At 51.6% G+C, this 14,771-nt stretch overlaps 7 protein-coding genes across 7 annotated transcripts; 2 read left to right on the top strand and 5 right to left on the bottom strand.

Moving 5' to 3' along the window:
• Positions 1 to 12: 12 nt before the first annotated feature.
• On the bottom strand, positions 13 to 4,553 carry J3458_005460 (uncharacterized protein). Its single transcript, XM_007812475.2, has 4 exons — positions 3,179 to 4,553; positions 1,980 to 3,086; positions 1,321 to 1,912; positions 13 to 1,268 (listed from the first exon to the last, which is right to left on the bottom strand). The coding sequence occupies exons 1-4, from the start codon at positions 3,658 to 3,660 to the stop codon at positions 1,086 to 1,088; spliced, it is 2,364 nt and encodes a 787-aa protein (XP_007810666.2). The 5' UTR covers positions 3,661 to 4,553; the 3' UTR covers positions 13 to 1,085.
• A 1,715-nt stretch (positions 4,554 to 6,268) lies between these two features.
• J3458_005459 (uncharacterized protein) lies at positions 6,269 to 7,092 on the bottom strand (the record flags this gene model as incomplete). Its single annotated transcript, XM_066118813.1, has 4 exons — positions 6,269 to 6,450; positions 6,520 to 6,577; positions 6,688 to 6,722; positions 7,002 to 7,092. The coding sequence occupies 4 exons, from the start codon at positions 7,090 to 7,092 to the stop codon at positions 6,269 to 6,271; spliced, it is 366 nt and encodes a 121-aa protein (XP_065976334.1).
• Positions 7,093 to 7,352: 260 nt separating this feature from the next.
• On the top strand, positions 7,353 to 9,005 carry J3458_005458 (uncharacterized protein; the record flags this gene model as incomplete). Its single annotated transcript, XM_066118812.1, has 2 exons — positions 7,353 to 7,699; positions 7,766 to 9,005. The coding sequence occupies 2 exons, from the start codon at positions 7,353 to 7,355 to the stop codon at positions 9,003 to 9,005; spliced, it is 1,587 nt and encodes a 528-aa protein (XP_065976333.1).
• A 207-nt stretch (positions 9,006 to 9,212) lies between these two features.
• On the bottom strand, positions 9,213 to 10,878 carry J3458_005457 (uncharacterized protein; the record flags this gene model as incomplete). Its single annotated transcript, XM_007812472.2, has 3 exons — positions 9,213 to 9,644; positions 9,725 to 9,934; positions 10,051 to 10,878. 3 exons carry the CDS (start codon positions 10,876 to 10,878, stop codon positions 9,213 to 9,215), a joined length of 1,470 nt encoding a protein of 489 aa, XP_007810663.2.
• Positions 10,879 to 11,680: 802 nt separating this feature from the next.
• J3458_005456 (uncharacterized protein) lies at positions 11,681 to 12,016 on the bottom strand (the record flags this gene model as incomplete). The annotated part of the gene is made up of 1 exon (XM_066118811.1): positions 11,681 to 12,016. The coding sequence occupies one exon, from the start codon at positions 12,014 to 12,016 to the stop codon at positions 11,681 to 11,683; it is 336 nt and encodes a 111-aa protein (XP_065976332.1).
• A 147-nt stretch (positions 12,017 to 12,163) lies between these two features.
• On the top strand, positions 12,164 to 12,825 carry J3458_005455 (uncharacterized protein; the record flags this gene model as incomplete). The annotated part of the gene is made up of 2 exons (XM_066118810.1): positions 12,164 to 12,445; positions 12,520 to 12,825. The coding sequence occupies 2 exons, from the start codon at positions 12,164 to 12,166 to the stop codon at positions 12,823 to 12,825; spliced, it is 588 nt and encodes a 195-aa protein (XP_065976331.1).
• A 306-nt stretch (positions 12,826 to 13,131) lies between these two features.
• Positions 13,132 to 14,741, bottom strand: RAD52_1 (DNA repair protein rad52; the record flags this gene model as incomplete). Its single annotated transcript, XM_066118809.1, has 3 exons — positions 13,132 to 13,937; positions 13,988 to 14,676; positions 14,734 to 14,741. 3 exons carry the CDS (start codon positions 14,739 to 14,741, stop codon positions 13,132 to 13,134), a joined length of 1,503 nt encoding a protein of 500 aa, XP_065976330.1.
• Between the last annotated feature and the right edge of the window lie 30 nt (positions 14,742 to 14,771).

The following is a 14,771-nucleotide window of genomic DNA, read 5'->3' as shown; positions in this document are numbered from 1 at the left end:
GCTCTCCACCGCCGATAGACAAAGAATTACGGAGTAATCCATTGCGAATATATCCGTCCCTGCGCCAATACTAGGGCAAACTACGTGGACGTCGCGCTTGCCTTGTCTTCTAACAATGTGGCCATAGCTTGTTGATCAATTTCAGCCCAGGGAGTTGAATTACTAGCGACAAGGTCATAACATCATCCCGCTCAACCCTGGAGTTCACCCAAGTGTCCCAATGCCATCTCAAACCATGGTTCGCTATTCGACTCTTCGCAAGCATACGACAAGTGTTTCTCCATCAGCCACAAGTGCCCAAATTCCCTAAACACAGTTGATGGATCGGGGGAGGGTCAATTTGCTCTTTAAGGGACGGCAAGATCTGCATTCAGAAGATGCCGCTGAGACTATGAGGCAGCGCAACATGCGCACGGCGCTCTGTGCGCCGTGGTTATGTCCGGCGGCAGCCGTGTTCTGCAAAATGCACCAACTGTTGATCTCATGCATGGTGCGGGAAGACCGACAGAGCTGGGTTCTGGGGTGGGAAACAAGATGACTGGGGGACGCAACAATCAGGCAGGCTGGGGTGGGTTGGAAACATCGTTGCCTCTGCGTGCGGACAGGCGCTGGGATCGCCGAGAGGTAACTGAATGCCAACAGGATGGGGTTTGTGATGAGTCATTTCCAATACCGAGAGCGATACCCAGTGACGGGTTTCACATATTCCGCTGTTGAGTCCGGGGTAGAAAGCAACTGACTTGATTGATCGTAAGTGATGCATCCTGCAGCAAAACAACAGGGTTGTTTTTTTTTTTTTTTTAAAGGGTTGTGAGATGAAATACATACGAATAGACCAGCTCAGTCCATGATTTGATCCACAAACAGCCACCACGCCGGGGCAATCCTGAGGCGGCAAAGGGGTTTTTGATTAGAACAGAGACTTCCAGTCGGCTCTCCCCTATCATCTAGCCTTCCCGCTCTAGCATACATGCAATCGCACTATCATCATATGCCAACATAAGAATTATTACAAATAGCATGATGAATAGTCATCACTCATTGCGCACATGAACCCATTATGAATCCGCCGTGAATTTCGAGTCTCATCCCGCATGCATGCCCAGATCCTGCTCGCCAAAAGCTGGTATATTGTTGAACTGGTACCCTGTTATATCATCTTCATGCCGCAGGACGTGCCGTGAAACAACGCAGTAGTCGCAACGGACATGTTCACAGGTAATACAACTTGGCGAAGTCCTAATATTTAAGAAGGCGCCACAGCCGCACTATCAAATGTCAGTAAACTTACGGCGTCTTGGATCAAAGGAGCGTGCTTACACAATCCCACATCAATATATCGCTTGGACTCTGTTTCTTTCCAAGCGGCTGGGACTCGAGATTTGTTGGTTCTGCTTTCCTCTTGCGGAATTCGTTTATATCTGGCGGGCAAAACGTAATGGGGGTGCTCTGCGTTGCACTGCTTAGAGCCTCTGCGATATCTCCACGATTCTCAGGCTCAGGATATATCCATTCGTCTATGCTCTTCTGCTCCATGCCGTCTTTGCCGCAAAAGTGGTTATCGATGTGGTCAAACTTCGTGGTCCATGTTGCTGTTGCTGCTGCGTCAATGTTTTTGACACAGAAGCCGCACCAAAAATTTGAAGCACTATTTGCGCCACGTCGACACTGCTCTACCTTCTTTTCTATGGCTTCAGGTCCGGCGAACATGTGTTCCTTGATTAGATGCGCTTTGAATGTCTCACGACGATTCCAACTCCTCTTTGGGCAAGAGCTCAAATCGCATGTCCATGTTTCCATATGATAATGCTGTTTGCATTCGTGTCGTTTCCAGTCGTTCTTACTACCAAATGTCTTGGAACATCCCTTCCATGTGCATGCGTATGGCTTCGAATGTCTTTTCAAATGCTTCCTACTTCGATGTTAGCTTGGTCTTCAAGACAGGAGGAAAATGTGACTGGCTCAACAGAAATACGTACGTCAACTCACAGGGTCGCCTAAACCTTTTTTGACACATATGGCATGCATTCTGACTCTTGGCTGCTGTATCGAGATCAACAATGCCCTGATTGTCGCCATCCAGGTCAGAAGCACATAGCACAGCTACGAGGGCATGCCGAGTCTCTTGAGACAGTTTTTTAACATGGTCTGTAAGACTAGACGGTTGACCTACTGGAGTAGGGAGCTGTAACCTCTTAACAATGTCCATAATAGCGTTGTGATCTGTTCCATGGCCAGCTTGCGAAGGTGGCGCTGCTGATTCAAGAGGCTCCGGAACAATTCCAGCGGGAGAATTTGGACGCTCCAAGTGATTGAAAATACATGCGTCGGTCTCATCATTATCCATATCGGCATCATTCGTTTCTCCGTCATTGGTTGCAATCCCGGGATGTTGCAGGCTTGCGATCATGCCGACATTCTGCGGCGGAGGATCCATCACCCTGTGATTGCTCACAAAATCGAAGTCAAGTGGCCGGTTTTGTGCAGTCTCCAATGAAGAGCCAAGTAAATCGTCATTTAGTCCTTGTCCCAGCACGTGGGGGGGGATGTATTGGGGCTCCCCAGAGGACTCAAAGTGGTTAGAGTTGTTCTGCCAAAATTTCCTCAGACGTTGCTCTGTGAGAGCATTGACTTGACCTCCTGTCAAATTTGCAAGTTGCTTTACATAGGTACCCTCTGTTTGAGGAGCCATGAGATCTGGAAGAGTCCCCACCCCTGTCAGGTCGTGTTGCGCGGCGTCTCTATTGCTCCTTTGTGCAATATCTGGTGAGGTCTCAGGCTGTGACTGGCTACGAACAATATATCGATCCAGATTGTCCATAACATTGGCGTCAATATTATGTATCCTCGCAAGATGTGCAATGAAATTATCCTTCCTGGGCCATTCTTGCTTCTTTCGTCTGTTCTGCTTACCAGGCTCGGTCAAACAATGAGTGCAGTTATAGACAATGGAGTTGCTCTCATTGCGGCACTCATCCCGGTGAACAGTTCTCCTGTGTCTTTCAAGGTCATTCGCCGTCGCAAACCCTTTGTGACATGTCGGGACAATACATTTATAGGGCTTCGTGTGCCGATTCTTATGCTTTCTAGACCATTCGGTTAGTGCTGTTGAAAGGCAAAGAAGACTTGGATTATTCAATTATTCATATTTTTGGGGGGCTATTTGGAATGACAGTACCTTAGTTCTGATTTGTTCTTGGCCTTGAATTCATTGCATATGCCGCACTGTAATTGGGACCAATTGCCTTCCTGTCCGGCGTCGATGGAAGGGCTTGTGACAGTTTGGGATACACGACTACCGCCATAACCAGAGTCATCGTGGCTCGCATATATGCCCACATTGTGGTGTATGTCGCCGGAATAAAAGGGCTGTTGTTGTTGACGTGCTGGTAGCTGCGCGTCAAGAACGTTCTGGTCCTGTTGTCTTTCTAGGGCAAATGGTGCTATGACGCCTGTCGGGATAAATGGGTCGTTGGCAACATCCGTTGTAAACTTTTGGAAAACAAACTCCTGTCTCGTACTGTCGCCGCCCGGAGGCATTAAACGCTCCTGAGTCCACGGGTCCATGCTGGACTGTTGACGTCTTCCATCAGTCCATCTTCTATTCCTCTGATAGGTTTGACGGCCCCTACCGAGGGGATTTCGAATGCCAGGTTGCATTCTCCCGAGCTAGGTCAATACGACACGTTAAAGAGTGATGCCTGAGCAGAGCAGCCTACTCCAATGAAAATACAGGCAGCGGTGAGAAGATGGCTTGCTCCTGAAGAGACGACCTGATGAAATGGATCGCGACTCTGGGGTGAAAGAGCAAGATCACTTGCGACGTAAGACCGAAACGCCGTAACAAGCGAGGATCTGTAGAGATACTAGATGATTGATATGCGGAAGGCTAATCCTCCGGATAATTGGCTATGTTTCGAGGTGAACTTCGATATACCGCGTCATCTAGCAAAGAGAAAGCTTATAGTGCCAAACGAGGTCGGTATAGAGTTCATGATCCACTGAGGCGACTCCAAAGGATGGATGCGCAGGGCTCCAAGACAAAAGTTGAAATGAACAGTTTCCAGAAAGGTGAAATTGCAACCAGTAATGGATTTGAGATGCAAGTTGGCGAAACGGAGAGGGTGAAGACTAGGGTCATAGAGTATCAAGCTCTGTCTCGAGTGAGCGTGATGAACCAAATGCGGAGGTGGCACAAGAAAAGCAGCAACGCAAGACAACTCAAATTCGGTCACAAATCGTGAATGGCAAACCGAACCCCGGTGACATTAGCATGGGATGCGAAAGCCGGCTTGGGGATACACGTCACGATGGAAGAAGAGAGCGCAGTGTGTGGCGCCGAACAGCAGGTGGCCGGGTCGAGGATGCAGGTGCGAGATGGCTTATTCGTTGACCAAGGCCAGGTCAGCACATGACAAAGCTGGCCAAGAAAACAAATCCATCAGAGGATGCGACGCAAAGAGTGTTGTGAAACGGAGAGAGAGACGGGGAATGGGATGATGGCGATGGCGATGGCGATTCAAAGAATCAGCCACGGGACATGAGGAACCTCGAAGGGCGGTTGGCGGTTGGGTGCTTAGGCGTGGTCCCAAGGGAAGGAGCAATGGGCCTACGGAGGAACTGCCGTCGATGACCTGGTGCATGTGGCTTGCTGGCACTTTGACTGCCCTTTGTCCTTTGACTAATCCTTTGGCTCCTCTCTCTTTTCTCCCTGCTACTACTACGGAGTACTCCATACGACTTCGTACCAGTCTCCATACACCTTGTCTGCATGTCTGCTTGCGTAGTGCTTGCATGTTTGTCTGCATATTTCGTCTGCACCTCAACTCGACGAGCCATCCATTGCTAACATCTAACAGCAGTCACTTGGCCAACTCGAAAGATGAGAAGTGGAGGTGGTGCGCCCTGCCGTTCGCCTCACTTTCCCAAGGCTGCCCGTCAAGTCGTCCACCCCGTCAAGATTGCTGCAGCAGTGCAACATGCCTAGGACAATGCATGGGCCACGCCCTTTGCATCGTTGAAGCCCACTTGGACTCTCATCAACCTTGAGCTTTCGGTGAAGATTGATCCAATCAACAACAGCCATGCCCGCCGGAAAATCCGGTACCTCCCCCGTGTACTCTGTATCTCTGAATAACCAAGGGTTCGATGTCAAGCTTGGTGCTTTCATAAAAGTCGTCGACATCCTAACAAGGCGACCATGAGGCAACCAGGAGGGGTCCAAAATGGTGGAATTGACCACACGCCCATCCCAACGGCGTTGGCAAGCCCTTTGTTTGCGCCTGATCTAGCCATGTCGAGAACCCTCTTCTGCGCAACAACACCCTGCGAAATATTTCTGGTGTATCCCACACCCTTGATAACGATGGACCATGCATTTAATGGCGTCATTGTTAGTCCTGACAGTTCTCCAGGGTAAGGAGTAGAGATGCTCAGACGCGATGAAAATTACACACGCAAGTCATACAAATTGCATGAACAAACACTACCATACATTGTTGCCTCTACCGTGGCAATAATACGAAGCCATGTCAATCGAAGACGTGGTGCTTCGTCCTCTGCAGAATAGACTATTCACTTCTCATCTAATGCTCCATGGGTCGGGTGTGGTTAGGTCCAAAGGACCCAAGTCGTCTCGCAATATAATGACTACGCAACCCAAAGCCGAGCCCTTTCATCTCACATTGCACACTGGAGTGCGGAGTACTCTCGCCATTTCTTGGCATTTCTGGGCCCAACATCCCAATACATAACTGATGGATGGACACAAACCAGGAGCGTTCCAACTTGGTCCAGCGGACAGAGCAGAGAGGAAAGAGACAAGAGGATCGGGTTTTGGTTGTGCTATAACTCGAAGCATGGAGTAATCAGTGGCCGAAGGATGTCGAGGGCATGGAATCTTGGGCCAGACTTTTAGTCTTCTCTTTCCCCCTTTTCCCAAAATGGTTACTCCATGTCCAACCTTGTGTAACAACAAACCCGTCGTGCTATTGTCAAGCCACTTCCGCATCACGTCGGAAATATTGTCATGTTGGACAACTTTGGCGGCAATAAGATGAGAAGACGTTTTCACTGCAAATGGGTTATGCCGGAGACAAAAAAAACTCGGGTTGTTTGCGTTGCGTTTGCATTATCTGGCAATTGTGTTCGAGGTCTTGATAACACAATGACATCCTCGTATCTGGGCCAATGAATGAAATGAACTTGTTTCTTTTCTCTTTTTTTTTTTCCTTTTTTTCTCTACTGCAGTATACCTGTGATAGTAGCGCTATTCCATATTTTCAGCTCCCTCGACGACACCGACGACATTATAGCGCTTGGAGAAGAAAATGATCCAGTCATTGAGCGTCTCTTTCTCCTTATCCTCCAAGTCATGCCACTCAGCCTTGACATCTTCTGGCTTGGTAGACGTCTTGCCGAGGGCCCTTGACGCATCTTTTCCTGCAAAGACTATTGTTCGACATGTCAGTTTTACGTTCCGGGCTCAGCCGATTTCTTGCGTGGTTTCACAAGACGCACCGTGATATGATCCCCCGGGCTGGTATGCCTTGTTGCCAGTCACATCGTACACTTTGCCCTGCAGACGATAGATCAGTTGACGCACTCCGAAAGCCAAATAGTTTTGAACAATTTGAAAACAAAGAAGAAGCAAATTCTTCTTTTCTTCAGTTCACAGCCCAAGCGTACCTTGATGGCCACGTAACACTTTCCACCATCCACGCCTGCATTTCGCTAGTTAGTATCACAAGCCCAAGGTCTGTGTCATGCTCAATGTGCGCAATCGTCCGGAACCTCCGCTCCAAAAGCAAAGAGATGGCAATCCACCTCTTCGTCTCGGGCTCAATTGTGAGTCGATACTATTCCAACGCGGGCGAAACAGCAAACATTCGTTGGTTTTTGGTGATTTTGCAACCGCACGGACACACACGCACACGCACACAACAAACACCTCTCTCACATGGAGTCGGCGATTCATGGAGGGGTCAGATGAATCAACATACCGGTTGCCTTTGCCAGCTCCTCTACGGAGATGGGGTCATTCTTGGGCGGATTCAACTGGACGGGGACCTTGGGCTCGAATCTGCCAGCCATACTCAGTTGTCTTGCAAATAGCGTGAATTTGAGTGGTTTAGCAACAAGGTCCGATGATGGATGGAACGCAGCTTCATGGCCGCCTCGGTCATGGAAACTCCCCACCTCGGGCCGCACATATCATGACGCACGGACCAAGTCAGGACTAGCGTCGATTGCCCGAGAGCAAAAGCGTCACTGCTTTTTGTGAGATGTGAACAAATTTTTGGAGCATGGCGCTCCAACCATTTCGCGCGGCAGTGCGCACGAATATCGCTGCAATGTCTGTCACGGCGATTGCTTCATTCAGGCCCTTGCCAAGGAGGTGTCTTCTGCATATCAGGACGGGGTTATTATCGGTGCAAGTCGAGTCACGATCCGCGAGCTTGAGCCTCCGAGCCGTGGTGAAGTTGCAGCCGCATCAGACGAGATATCAGTCGAGCGCGTCAGGAAACAAAAATGAGCCGCCCAAGCAAGAGAAGCCAGATAAACCGCAGACATCTTTTCGGCAATTTATCGGGCGTGCGCTGGGAGCTAGTCTGCGCAATTTGGCTGTCGCATTGAGCCCTCGTGGAATTCGAACCGCGTACAAGGATTCGCCTGTTGTGACGAGCATGAATATCATTCTGTACATACTTCTAATCCCCCAATTGCCATTCACGCGGCTGTACGATGTGCTGATTCCTCTTTCTAGGCTCGCATTCACTCTTGCCATATCCGTCATCGCCATCCGCTCCTACATTCTCAGTTTCTACAACTCCGAATTCAGCCGGTACCCTGAACCTGTGGCAAACACCTTGCGACGGGCTATTTACTACACCAACTACAAGCCCGACCCGGAGATGGCGCTGAAATATTACAAAAAGGCCATGGAGCAAGTGAAAGAGGTTGGGCTAGACCCCTTCTCAGACGAAGTGCTCGGCATTCGCATCCAGGTGTCGTTTTGGCTGCAAAAGATTAATAACTACAAGGGATCTGTTGATGTGCTGGAGTCCGTGTTGCAGGATTGCAAGAAGTGGGTTGGTGTGATGGAGCAATCCGTCGCTGACGGCAAAGTGAATGAAGCTGGCAGATACGTGACCGGACCTACAGGAACCCAACCTGCCGGCAGTGAAACGGTCACTGTCGCTCCTCCTAAAGACAGCTCCGCCAAGGCGTCCGATACGACGACGAAGAACGGTGAGCCCGAGCCCGAGGTCGAGACCGAAACACTCTGGCGGAAGAGACAGCGACTGCTAGCCAAAGCCATCGGCACGGCAGTCAAGCTAGGCGAGATGTACGCCGACGAACACGTCCTCGAGCCCGACAAATCACACGACCACCTAGTATGGGCTGTAGAGACATCCCTTAAGGAGTTCAGCCGCCGAAAAGTTGATGGCATCAAGCCCGGCGAGCAGGACTGGCTCTCGCCCCCGGAACTCGGCGGCATGATGGAATCCCTGGGCCGAGACTACGAGCGCCGGTCTCAATTCCAACTCGCCGTCCCCTTGTTCTTCCAGGCCCTCAAGCTCTGCGAGAGCCCGTGTCACAGGGCCGTCATCATGAACAACCTAGCCGCATGCTTCGCCCAGCACCCCATCTTCTCTCCCAACGCGGTAGAGGTCTCCGTGGCCATTCAGCAAATCCCCGACCAAGCCGCGCTCCCGCAGACACGCAAGGAGTGCCTCGAGGCGGGGCTGAACTGGGCCCAGAATGCCTACGTCCACGGGAAGGATGTCAAGGGCGACGACAGGACGGCCGAGTGCGACGAGGCATGTGCCGTGGCTCTGTGCAACTGGGGTGACGTGGCTGCTATGCTCGGGCAGAAGGAACTCGCACGACAGAAGTATAGGCAGTGTATAGAGATGAGTCAGGAGATGGAATTTGCCGACGGTCTTAGGCAGGCCCAGGAGGGACTCACCAGATTGACGACCACGCCTGGCAGCAAGGTGTGATGAAACAACACAGCAATGGCGTCAAATGAATCAAGCAAGCGCGCATTTCAATGCCTTTGTCAGGAAAAACAGAGGGCGCAGTTTGCAGAAACCAATGTAGATTTAACAAAACATCACCCTTTCATAAGAGACGTATAACAGAAAGAAATGTACTATTAAACCATTCTCAACCATGATGTGCGTCCCAAAATTATCCCAGTACAGAACCTACACAGACACCAAGTCGGCATCAAGCTCTCCGTCACCGCCTCTCAAACCGTCCCTCAGTATCTTGACCTGCTTCTTCATCTCCCGCCACAGCACCAGCTTCTCCAGCTCGGGGTCCTCGTCATCCTCTGCACTATCCAAGACTTCCACCCAGTCATGCGCCACATCAACCGTCAACACGTCCATTGCTGTGATGATGCCATCCGGCTTCTCGTCCCGCGCAATCGCCAGCAAGGCCGCTACAAACGCCTCCTGCATGTACGCAAAGCTGAACCTGCTCGTGATTCGGGCAATGGCGTCGCACAACTTGTCAGGGAAGCTGATTTCCTTGTTGTCCTTGAGCTTGGCTTGCCAGAAGTGGCAGTAGGCTATTCGCTCGCGGAGATTAGGGTTGGGGAACAAGTATTTGCGATCGAAGCGGGAGGGTCGTTTCTGTAATTTTGTTCTCCCCCCCGCAGGGAGCACATGTTAATTCACACCAATGTGTTTTTCTGAGGGTGGGTTTCACGTACGGAGATGCCTGGGTCCAGACGTTCGAGATGGTTGGTGCTGCCAATCATGAAAATGCCATCGTTTTCCTTGAGCCCGTCCACTTCGTTGAGAAAGTAGCTCCTTACCGAGTCAGATACCAGCGAGTCGAGGTCTTCGAAGACGAGGTAGCAGGGCGCGAATTGTCGTGCCTTTGAGAATATGGATTTGATAGAGTACTCTGGGCCCATGAACTGTGGTTTTGCTCTCACTTAGCCAAAACAAAACCTATTATTTTTTTTTTTCCCTTTTTCTCTCTCACGGCCAATCCATAAGGATATGGGAAAGGGGAAGGGGGCTGATAACTCACCGAGGCCAGCGACCTCACGTACAAGGTCGGGATTTCAGGCTTCATGTTGTATAGAGTATGCATCATTGCCTTGATGGAAATAGTCTTGCCGTTGCCCGGGGGTCCGTAGTAGATGATGCCTCTCTTCCAGGGCACCTTTAGCCGGCGATAGGTGTCCTCGGACTGGAAAAAGTACAAGTGGTCATTGATCAGGTCCTTCTTCATCTGGGTGTCCAAAATGACGGCATCCCACGAGGCCTTCATGACGCTCTGGTACAGTGCGGCACTCTTGGACCAGTACCCGCCGTCATAGACCCAAATCTCTTCATGGAGCGAGCTGGTCCATTTCCCGGCGGCAAGGACGAGGGCCTCGGATTGATGCTCGTCGCTGGACAGGAGATAGGCATATGTGTAGCTGCTGAGTCCCGAGGAGCCATCTAGCCCATGGGCGACGTACAGGATGAAGTCGTAAGCCTGCCATTGGTAGTGGAATTTGCCGAATCGAATATCCTGGGCAATAAGGCCATTGCTGCCTCGGGCACTTCGCTGGGCCGGGTGGTAGGCGTTGATGGTGACGGATGATGGGAGACCCGAGTTGGCGGCGTCATCAGCGAGCGGGATGCATTTCGCGAAGCCGTTTGCTGCGAAGCCCAAGAGGTCGACCTCGCTGAGGATGGAGAGTTTGAGACTGGGGTACTGTTCCTTGAGAGAGGCAGCGAGGATGGTGTTGGTGCTGGAGGCCTGGCCGGAGAAGTGCTCAAAGTATTGTCTCGTCGTGTTATTTGCTGCGACTTTGGGTGTGCTCCATCCGGTGAGCGAACCGGCGGTAGTATGAGACTGGTGGTCCATGATTGTCCTGGTATTTCCTTACATGGCACAGGTGAAGATGCCAGATGTTGTCGTCGAGTTGCGGGGTTGGTTGGAGAAATGCTGGCCGACGGAGGACGTTTCGGAGCACCGAACGACAATTAGCTTTTGCCCAGACTGCTCCGTAAGGCCCGTACCGAGATGATGGGAAATTGAATCATTGGTCCCGGCGACTGTCCATGGGCCATTGGTCGTCCCAGTTCCTGGTGGAATCATGCCCCAGTCGTGAGTCGTGACAGGCGAAACGTCCAATGTTGGCAAAAGACTGCCAGTCAGCGACCAAGTGGACGAGCCACTCAAGTAATTCACCACTGTTAGAGAGAAGACGGCTTGCTCGTTCATACATCATTGGCATACGCTAGAATGTGGCACTCCTCCTCCTTTGTGCATGCGTTCGCCACACATATTGATTTTGATCCGCATGGGCTGGTGTTTTGGGTGAGTCTATTTCTAATTGCCTTTCCAAACCGACTTTTTTTTCAACATGGCAAGAGCCACTTACACTGCTCAAGTTTCGGAGGCCCATTGACTCTACAAGCCGGCGACAAGCACATCATCCCAATCCTCTCTACTCACCCTCGCCTCGCTTTCGCCTTTCCCTCGCCAACGCGTCTTGGGCTCAGTCCACCATTCCAATTACGAATCTGCGGATGGATTCACACAGACGACCCCCGTCGTGGCACTGCCCTGCACCAACTGCGCCACAGGTCATATAGGCCATGATGCGTTATCATGGTCCAACACACCCAACAACCACTAGAACCAGACATTTTGAAAGCTCAAATTAGTTCAACCAATGCATCTGCCCAGCACTATGCCCACGTCCCTCCCATTCCATCCTCGATCCGCCACAGCCGCCATCGGCATCCGCCCCAGCGGACTGGCTCGCTTCCGTTTCTGCCTCGACTCGACGCTGATGTCGTCGTCGTCCTCTCCATCCGCCTGTCGCTTCGTTCGCGACTTGGAACCAACCCGAGCGCGAAACGACGCGGCCATCGTACTGCCCATATCCAGATCTAAACCTAACTTTATTATATTCCAGTCGTTCCGTAGCATGTAATCCAGTGAACAGTGGCAAAATGCCAAGCTTCAACATCGTGATGAAAAAAAGCCACGCCATCCATCACCCATGGATCATCAATCTGGAAGTCCATCCTCAGCGGAACTTGTGCCCCAAACCGCAGCAACCGCCTCGCCACCAATTCCAATCTCATGGCTAGACGTTCTCGAATGCATGCAGACGCTTCCAGGATCGCAAGCGTCCAGCATGGCGGAAACACACGTTCCCATGGCATATCCGTATCTCGATGCCCTCCATCAGTTCCCAGTGAGCCCCTGTCCAACAACCCACGAGCAACGACCAAACAGCCACAAAAACCTAAAATCCAACTGTACACAACACGGAATTCATAAACGACACGCCATTCGTGTACACAAGTCCAACCAGCGCGGCCAGCGAACCATCCGCGCCGCACCTATCCCAAGACACAGAGGCCAGGCCTCCACGGCGAAGGGAGAATCGATATCGCAACGCTCCCCCGAGCGTCCAGTCCGTGCGTCAGGCATCACCAGTAGTCGTGTTTGGACAAGCCATGAACTAGTTGACCGCCCCATCCCATACAGCGGCGCCGGGCGCAGAATCGTGCTTCGCAAAGGGCGTACCGGGAGCGCAAGGAGCAGCGAATCCGCGACCTGGAGCAACTTCTCCAGGAGGCACGTCGGCGTGAAGAGACGCTCACGCAGGCGTACTTGTCCCTGCGGACGGAATATGAGAGAGTTAGCGACGAGCAGGAAGACGGGTCGAGTATGGGGACAACTACGCCCGTCACCGGCGAGACGATACCAGCTCGCCTCGATGCAGCTCCCATGCAGCAGCACTCCTCTGATGTTGTGGGCGGCTTTAACTTCTCGACCAATGCGTACGAGTAAGCCGACAACACCCAGCAATAGCGCAATTTGTCATGACTTACAGACACAGTTTTATACCTAGATAAACGCGTTTCACAGCCTACATTTAGACGAGCCTGGTGTTCAATAGCGCTGAGAGTTTTTTTTTGAAAGAAAAATGGTTTTTATCCATTACCGGTGCCGGCGTCCGGTACGTCCTGTCCTGGTCCATAGAATGATTATTAATAGTCGTCATTTCCGCTCAAGAAATACATACATGTCCCTGTTCCAGCCCAAAATAAGTACGCCATAACACCGTCATGAACCAGCTACAGTGTCTGTTTAAAATTACCCCGTCTTCTGTCTCTTCGCATCGAGACCGGCCACCCCTGTTGTAGCGGCCGCATCCGTTCCGTTGCCTTGGGCAGGTGTGTTGGCTGGTAGGTCAACCAAAGGGACTCTTGCCGTGCCTGTCTCACCAGGTAAAGGTCTCTTCATTGTGGGTGGTCTATAGCTTCCTCTGTTTGCTAGGGGGCTTCCAGGACCCCCAGGCGCACCAATCCTTCGTGCTTGGTCAAGAGATGGGTTGACCAGATTGGCTCTAGTTGCCGGTCCCCCTGGTCGGACTGGAGTAAAGCCAGTAGCGCTAGATGACGGTGCACCAGACTGGCTGTTCGCCGGCGGGAGGTGTTGTCCGTTTCTGGAAACCGGTTTCGACGATGTATGGTCAATCCCAGGCGTTTTCCTGATTGACGGGCTTTCAGCTTTAGGATTGAAAGCTTGGGAGTTGGCCAGCCCCTGTTCCCTGGCATCAATATTGCGGCTGATAGATCTAGCGGAGAAAAACATTGCTGTCTCGCCCCCCGGAGGAGGCATTGGCGGGGCAGGCATATTGTTCATCTGCGGCGAACCTGGAACGGCGCTACCAGATTGCACATGTCCACCACTATTCGGTGTTTGCGGTGCTCGATTCCCGGAACCTCCTGACATAGCCCTAGTTGTTGGCCGGCTTGGTCCCTGTGCTTGTGCTTGCCCTGGCTCTTTGGATGGCGGCTTCGAATGCTGTACTTGTGTCCGCACGGAGCCCGGCTGGTGAACAACGATTTCGTCCGGATGGCCTTCTCCTGGAACACAGAAGTCGGCCTCGTCGAGTTCTACTGATATTCAGTTTCGATTTCTTCGAACCCGTCTGAGGAGAGCATACCACCGAGGAAGTCTTCAAAAGACTCCGTAGCTTCCACCTTTAGAGTAGCTGGCCCAGTCGTATTCTTGACAGGCCCGGCCGTCACAGGTGTCCCACTCATCGAGGCGTCCTTCTTGACAAAGTCTGAATGTCTGTGGAGATTATCTTGGTCAAATTTTTTCACAGGCTGCGCCTTGACCTTCGTGACCTGTTTCACGTAGTCTGCATCGTAGATGCAGTTGCCAAGAACATTTCCAAAGCTTCGGAGCGCCCTCTTCAGTCCGTCTGTTGTACCTTCTTTCTTGGCCTTTTCAAAGGCCATTGCCTTTCCCTTGGCATTCTCTATTGAGCCGTAACCGATGTCTTCGTGGTATGTTCCATCTCGCAGCGTAACCCGAACGATCACCGAGAGGCCGATGCTGACGCGCTGGGTTTGAGGGTTTTCGTCGGCAAAGTCGACTTGAATATTCTGTATGGATGATGACCATCCATTGAATCCAAACACTTCGTTGGCTAAGCCAATTACTTTCTCAGCTGTGAGGTAATGCACGCGTGAACCACCAGGTCCAGACCGAGACGAAATGTATTCTGGGCCGAGTTGCTTGTCAAGTTTCGAAGCGATCGTGGCAATTTCTTTGGCTGTCCAGCCCGACACTCGTGGTTTAGCCTCCTCAAATGGGTTTGCCCATGAGGTATGTTGGTCGCCTGGGCTGCTGGCAATTGTCAGTGAACGGCCTCATACAGAAGACCAGAGGGGATGCACGCACGCAGGCATGATAAGCCAGAGTCAGAGCACTGTGTTTCA

Source organism: Metarhizium acridum (assembly GCF_019434415.1).
Source record: "Metarhizium acridum strain ARSEF 324 chromosome Unknown scaffold_31, whole genome shotgun sequence".
Taxonomy (NCBI): Eukaryota; Fungi; Ascomycota; class Sordariomycetes; order Hypocreales; family Clavicipitaceae; genus Metarhizium; species Metarhizium acridum.
Note: the sequence above shows the minus strand (reverse complement) of the source record. Positions and strands in the feature narration are given on the sequence as shown.